Source organism: Hesperophylax consimilis, chromosome 14 (genome assembly GCF_061612785.1).
Source record: "Hesperophylax consimilis isolate HC1 chromosome 14, BYU_Hcon_1.0, whole genome shotgun sequence".
NCBI lineage: Eukaryota > Metazoa > Arthropoda > Insecta > Trichoptera > Limnephilidae > Hesperophylax > Hesperophylax consimilis.
This window is the reverse complement of record NC_142849.1, coordinates 22,491,801-22,499,347: the sequence shown is the minus strand read 5'-3', so window position 1 is coordinate 22,499,347 and position 7,547 is coordinate 22,491,801. Positions and strand designations below refer to the sequence as shown.

Below are 7,547 nucleotides of genomic sequence, written 5' to 3'. Positions count from 1 at the left end.
ACAAATGACATAAAATGAAGTTGTTTAAAATGTACAAGTTATTAGCTAAGTGCACAACCATTTATTTTACAGGGCACTGCCTAGCACCTAGCGGTCAGTAGTAAAACTAGGGCCTATGGATAAAATAGGTGTTTTAATTACCATTGGCTTCTATGACCGTATTTGTTTTGATATTTAGATTGTCAATGTGTGTGATTGATTAGATTATAAAAAGCCTCGCCGAGTGGATTTTTGACTTCTTCTCTCCAAAAAATAGTAACAGTCAGGAATTATGGTCAACTGACCACCTGTAAAAGTGTTTTGCCCGGGTCAGGAATAAATTTAAACTCGTAACATTAAATAAAGTACAAATGCAGTTTTGTGCAACCTAAACCATGCGTCTGTTATTTTAAAGACTCCATCAAGCCCCAAATTATTCTAAACATGGTCCTAACGAGCGGATGGATATAATCAGAGGATTTATCGGAAAAATGAACCAGCACCAAACAAAAGGCTTTTGATGGAAAAAATTGATGCCAATTCCAGAAGAAATTCAGATGAGTAACCTTGTGCCTTCCTATCTTTTTAATCATTTCCAAGTTCAAACAAGCTATGTTTTACTGTGTATTTTGCTAATATAATAATTTGAAAAGAAAAAAACGGCTACCTACAGCATAGATGCAAGTCATTGTGTATTATTATTGTTGGTTTTTTAAGGTTAGGTAGCTCAAACATATTATTTGTAAGAATTTGTCAAGGTACGGCTGGATTTGGTTATTTCATTATTTGTGGTTTCAATTATAATACGATTGCGCAGAAAATATTTTAAAGGGAACATTTTTTTTTGGTTTTTACGCAATTAAGATGGATAATATGAAATCGCTAATCGCCAAACGAGGAGTTTTAAAAGGTAAACTCACGAGGTTCGGGGATTCAATAAATAGTTTATCGGTAAACGAGATCCAAATTAGGTATGAAAAAATTGAAAACGTATTAAACCAGTTTGAATTAATTCAAGATCAAATAGAATCTCTACCAGATTCTGACGACATCGAGAATAATTCCCAAAGGGAAAGTTTTGAGAATCAATATTATTCGATTTTAGCGAAAGCAAAAGAAATGTTACAATCCGTTGAGCAAAACAAGGTAGCAATAAAACTTCCTAACCTCCAATTAAGGGAATTCAATGGTGATCAAAAAACATGGGTAAACTTCTTAGAGACATTCAAGACACTGGTGCATAATAATCAAACGTTAAATAATGTGCAAAAATTCTATTATCTGCAATCCTGCTTAAAGGGGAATGCAGCGAAAGTGATCGCCAATTTCGAAGTATCAGATTTAAATTACGTGTCAGCCTGGGAATTGTTGCAACAAAGATTTGCAAATTTACGAACTACCGTTCATAAGCATATACAAGCTTTGTTTCAACTTAAAGAAATGAAACAAGAGGATCCGGTAGCCATGCGCTATTTAATTGATGAGACTAATGTGAACCTAAAGGCTCTGCAAAATTTAGGCTTAAAAATTGATCAATGGGATGCATTAATTATTTATATAGTTTCTAATAAATTAGACGCAATATCGCGAAAGCATTGGGAACAAACAACATTACAGGAAGAATTACCAACGTTAGGAGAATTTCTCAAGTGTCTAACGTCGAGGGCGCAAGTTTTAGAATTAATGTTACATACAGAATCGAAAAAAAATGTTACCTACCCGAAAATAAATGGCGGCAACAATAACATTCCTAGAAAGGAATCAGTTTTCTTAGCAGCCGCCCACAATAATTGTATATGTTGTCACGATAAAGGACATAAAATTTATTATTGTAAAAAGTTTTTAAAGTTAACTTCAGGAGAGAGAAGCGAAATGATAAAGAGGTCTAGGGCCTGCTTCAAATGTTTGAGGTTAGGGCATACGGCCTCATATTGTAAAATTAATATACAATGCAAGTTATGTGGTAGCGATAGCCACAACACGTTATTGCATAAAGGGAATCACCCGAGTAATGATTCCGATAAAAATGGTGAAGCCTGCCCTGGAGGTAGCGACCATATGGAAACTGAACGAGTTTCAGTGTCCAACCACTCCGCCTTGGTGAAGGCGGAAAAAACTGTGTTATTATCGACAGCAATCATAGGAGTGTTAGATCGCAATAATGAAATGCATAAAGCAAGGGTATTAATTGATTCAGGAGCCCAATCAAATTTTATGTGCGAAAAGTTCGCAATAAAATTGAATTTGAAGTGTGAAAGCATAAACAAACCCGTGTCGGGTATACATAACAACGTGACCCATATAAAGAAACGGGTTGCAATTAAAATGAAATCTTTAAAAACAAATTATAAACAAGATATCACATGTCTAATATTGCAGGAAATAACTACAAATTTACCACAAGCAACGGTGGCCAGGAAGGATTTCAAGCTTCCGCCAGGATTGGAATTGGCGGATCCAAACTTCAACATAGCAGCACCAATTGATATACTGTTGGGCGCTGAGAGTTTTTGGGAGATCTTGAAGAATGATCGGCTAAGATTGGATACCGGACCTACTCTCCAAAGGACAGAATTAGGATGGATCATCTCGGGCCCGATCAACGCTCACCATAAAAAAAGGCCAGTACCAGAAATCTGTAGTTTATCAATAAATACATTGTCAAATCAAGTTGAAAAATTTTGGAAAATGGAAGAGGTGATGCCTCCAAGTTTTTATAACCACGAGGAGAAAGCTTGTGAAGCCGACTTTGTAGCCACGCACACCCGAGAGAGCGATGGTAGATACGTAGTGAGTTTGCCGCGCCGGCCGTGTGTCAACCAACTTGGTGACTCATTAGGCACAGCGGAAAAAAGATTCAAAGGTTTGGAAAGAAAATTTTTAATGAATCCTGAACTGAAATCTCAGTATGCTCAATTTATGAAAGAATATGAGCAATTAAATCACATGGAGCTATGTGAGAAAACAAAGGACCATTCCTATTTTTTGCCGCATCATGCGGTAATAAAGGAAGCGAGCAGCACTACTAAAGTGCGTGTAGTATTTGACGGATCGGCTAAAACGTCGACCGGTATTTCCCTGAATGATGCATTAATGGTAGGAGCTGTTATTCAAAAAGATTTATACACTCATCTTTTACGTTTTAGGAAACATAGATACGTCATGACGGCGGACATAGAAAAAATGTACCGTCAAATCAACGTACGCCCAGAGGATCGCAGCCTGCAGAAGATTTTATGGCGCGACTCTCCAGAAGAGGAACTCAGGCATTATAAATTGAAGACAATCACCTACGGTTTGGGACCTTCCTCTTTCCTGGCAACTAGATGTCTACGGCAAATCGGTATGGACAATCGCATTAAATTTCCCGTAGCAAGCCAGGTCATAGAAAACGATTTCTACATGGACGATCTGTTGACCGGAGAGGACGACTTGGACGCATGCGTCAGGTTGAAGCAACAGGTACATGATATTTTACTGTCCGCCGGAATGACCCTGCGGAAGTGGAGATCGAATATTTCGGAATTGTCATCTGGGTCGGGCCAGGGTGAAATTGCTGGGAAAAGCAATGGTGAACAAATGATCACTAACAATTCCAAAATTGAAAAGATCCTAGGTTTGATCTGGGATAATGAATCAGATTGTTTATCATATGAAATTAAAAGACCGTCAAGTAAGACGGAAAGTAAGCGTCAGATATTGTCGTGCATAGCTTCAACTTTTGACCCATTGGGTCTCCTAGGCCCCATAATAGTGGTGGCCAAATTAATTATGCAGAAATTATGGCAATCAAAAGCAGCATGGGACGACACACTACCTGATGAAATTTTACTACCCTGGAGGGCCTATCTAGGTGAACTATCACAACTAAATGTATTGAAAATCCCGAGGGGAATTAACCACGGAGCGCCAAGGAATATACAATTACACGGTTTCTGCGACGCTTCGGAAAAAGCATATGGAGCCTGCGCTTACGTCGTCTCAACTGATCAAGAGGGTAAGCGACATGCACATCTACTTACTTCTAAGTCTAGAGTAGCACCACTGAAATGTATTTCACTGCCCAAGTTGGAACTATGCAGTGCTGTGCTACTAGCCAAACTGATTAGAAATATCAAGTTGGAGTTAAGTATAGAGGAATCGGCCACTCATTACTGGTGCGATTCAACTATAGCATTATGCTGGTTGAGGGGTCAACCAGCGCGGTGGAACACTTTTGTGGCTAACCGGGTAGCGGAAATACAGGATATCAGCGATCCAAACCAGTGGCGACACGTATCATCGGCCGAAAATGCAGCGGATATACTGTCCAGAGGTACCACAGCTGAAAGGTTAGTCAACGCTTCAATTTGGTGGAAGGGACCAAGCTGGTTGACAGAAGAGATCAGCGCTTGGCCACTATCCAAGGTGTCCTGTTTGAATCCCCCTGAGGTTAAGAGTAAAAATGTATTACTGGCAGCTAATGTTCAAGAATGGGAGATTTTCGAAAAATTTTCATCGCTAACCAAATTGAAGAGAATTACCGCTTTGGCGTTGAGATTTATAAATAATTGTCGGAATCCTAAAGATAAAATCGGAGGCAATATAACTGTCACCGAACTAGAAGCAGCCTTAAAATGTCTGCTGAAATCATCTCAAGAACATTCCTTTAAAAGAGAATTAAAGGACTTGAAAAATCACAGGATGGTAAACAAAAATAGTAGATTGAAAGCCCTCAATCCTTGTTTATTAGATGGTTTAATTTGTGCAAATGGTAGACTAAAACTAGCTACGTACTTATCACATCAACAAAGGCAACCTGTAATATTATCGCCTACACACAAATTAACCGAATTAATCATAAGACATTATCATTATGTGCATTTACATGCCGGGCCACAAGCGCTGTTAGCAGAAATACGCTTGAAATACTGGCCCATACTAGGAAAAAATACTGTTAAACGAGTCTTACATAACTGTATTATATGTTTTAGATACCAACCTCGAGTTTGCCAGCAGATTATGGGAAACTTACCTGTTGAAAGAATCACTCCCAGTCGACCATTTGCGGTGACGGGGCTTGATTATGCTGGACCTATTGACATGAAGAGTGGAGCGCTGAGGAAGTCTCCACTTATCAAATCGTATCTTTGCATATTTGTTTGTTTTTCTACTAAAGCTGTTCATTTAGAACTTGTAACGGATTTGTCAAGCGATACTTTTTTAAATTGCTTAAAGAGATTTATCGCCCGGCGGGGTCAACCTGAAAAAATATTTTCTGACAATGCAACTAGCTTCAGAGGAGCTTCCAACAAGCTTCAAGAGTTGTATGCCAGTCTAAAGCTGAACAATGACAAAATTCATAGGTTTTTAGCAGATAAAGGTATAGTTTGGAACTTCATTCCTCCTAGGGCGCCAAATCACGGCGGGCTGTGGGAAGCAGCAGTTAAATCTACCAAGTTTCATTTATATAGAATTACCAAAAATAATCCATTACAGTTTGAATTATTATATACTTTACTTTGTCAGATAGAGGCTTGTTTGAACTCCCGTCCTTTAACTTCCTTGTCTGATGACGTCAACGACCTACTCCCCCTCACCCCCAACCACTTCCTTATGGGCACTGAGGCTTCTATCATCCCTGAAGTAGACGTCCGCGAGCTACCAGAGAACAGACTAAGCCAATATCAAAAATTAAATGCCTTAATTCAAACTTTCTGGTGTAGATGGAAACGAGATTACCTTGCTGAACTACAAAAACGGACCAAATGGCAGGCCAGCAGCCAAGAAGTCATAAAAAAGGACGATCTGGTCATCTTGAAGGAGGACAATCTGCCTCCTGCATTATGGAGAATGGCGCGCATAACAGCAACTCATCCAGGACCTGATGGCGTAGTGAGGGTGGTTACCCTCAAGACGTCCCAAGGCATTTTTGTGCGACCTATCACAAAAATATGTTTGATGCCTATAGAATCAAACCAGGATCTGCATCTCCCGACCCGGCAAACTACAGACCTTCCCAAGGTCACAGCCTAATGTAACCAAGGCTGAACCGATGCTACCACACAGGACTACTGACCATAGAGCATCGCTGTGGTTGACCAACCTATATCCAGAAGCCACTGGGGCTTCCAGTCAACCAGGACCAGGGGTATTCGCTGCCTACCAGGACAGGGCACCCTTAATATGAGACTCAACCCCCTGAGTTAACATGTACCACCCTTGACAGGATGATCACCACTGGACCGAATGCAGAGTGAACGGTCTACACAGTGCAGTGATTACAGTGTTTTGTGTTCTATTAAAAGAAAAGAGTCAAGTATGAACTCATATAAAAAAAAAACAGACTTCAGTTTTTGAACTGCTCTATACGGGAGCTAGAATATTAGTTAATTAAGTGATCTAAATGTGTAAATGTTATTAATTTTATGAATTTTTATCAATCTTATGAATTATCAGGTTATGGATTTATTAATTTTATGGAATAATGTGATTAATTTTATGGATTATGTATTTGTATGAGGGTTATTATATTTTTTGATTGTTTTAAGTTATATTCCCGATCCCTTCAGGTTTAGGTAGTTTAGTTATAATGAACTATTTTGATATTTGTTGAAAGTTTTTTTGTATTGATATCGAAAAAAAAAAAACCCACCAGTTTTTTTTTCTCATCCCGGCGGTGGCAATATGTTTAAAATGTACAAGTTATTAGCTAAGTGCACAACCATTTATTTTACAGGGCACTGCCTAGCACCTAGCGGTCAGTAGTAAAACTAGGGCCTATGGATAAAATAGGTGTTTTAATTACCATTGGCTTCTATGACCGTATTTGTTTTGATATTTAGATTGTCAATGTGTGTGATTGATTAGATTATAAAAAGCCTCGCCGAGTGGATTTTTGACTTCTTCTCTCCAAAAAATAGTAACAGTCAGGAATTATGGTCAACTGACCACCTGTAAAAGTGTTTTGCCCGGGTCAGGAATAAATTTAAACTCGTAACATTAAATAAAGTACAAATGCAGTTTTGTGCAACCTAAACCATGCGTCTGTTATTTTAAAGACTCCATCAAGCCCCAAATTATTCTAAACAGAAGTAATACAGTAAAAAAGCTAAGATATGGTTTTACACATTGACATTTTACAATGCATTACAACTTTTTTGATATGCTTTACATGATAAAAAGAGAACTCTAATTAAAATTCACCATATTGTTTTATGTGCATCTTGAAATTGGCAAAATATAGTGAATTTTAATTTGAATACCATTTTTATCTTACCAAAAAAAGATATTCGTGGGTATAGTTCCTTGTATATTTATTGTTGTTGTGTTTAATTCGTAGAACTCCATTTAATTTTTTTTTTTTTTATAAATTTAATTTAGATTAAATTTGATAATATTATTATTAAGTTCTGCAAGTGTTTTAGTTTTTTATTATAGACAGTTTGAAAATGGCCTTGTAAGCCGAAACAGCTGTCACAATAATAAAAAACTAAAACACTTGCAGAACTTAATAATAATATTATCAAATTTAATCTAAATTAAATTTATAAAAAAAAAAAAAAAAATAGTTCCTTGTCTTTACACTG

The 7,547-nt window shown here is 37.7% G+C and overlaps 1 protein-coding gene across 2 annotated transcripts; it reads left to right on the top strand.

Annotated features, from left to right (window-relative positions):
* Nucleotides 1-407: 407 nt before the first annotated feature.
* On the top strand, nucleotides 408-6,997 carry LOC149418068 (uncharacterized). 2 transcript variants are annotated; one of them, XR_016303152.1, is made up of 3 exons: nucleotides 408-3,976; nucleotides 4,953-5,102; nucleotides 5,685-6,997. XR_016303152.1 is itself a non-coding variant. In XM_089639638.1 (2 exons), exons 1-2 carry the CDS (start codon nucleotides 844-846, stop codon nucleotides 5,030-5,032), a joined length of 3,213 nt encoding a protein of 1,070 aa, XP_089495764.1. In that variant the 5' UTR covers nucleotides 409-843; the 3' UTR covers nucleotides 5,033-6,997. The 2 variants fall into 2 exon arrangements, 1 of the variants encoding a protein (XP_089495764.1); XM_089639638.1 differs by having other exon boundaries at nucleotides 409-3,976; nucleotides 4,953-6,997.
* The last annotated feature ends 550 nt before the right edge of the window (nucleotides 6,998-7,547 follow it).

What these genes read in the sequence shown, in the direction of transcription:
- LOC149418068 (XM_089639638.1), top strand. Translation starts at nt 844, where the DNA reads ATGGATAATATGAAATCGCTAATCGCCAAACGAGGAGTTTTAAAAGGT. An exon ending in CGTCTCAACTGATCAAGAGG is followed by an intron (nt 3,977 to 4,952) that starts GTAAGCGACATG and finishes TATATGTTTTAG; the next exon opens with ATACCAACCTCGAGTTTGCC.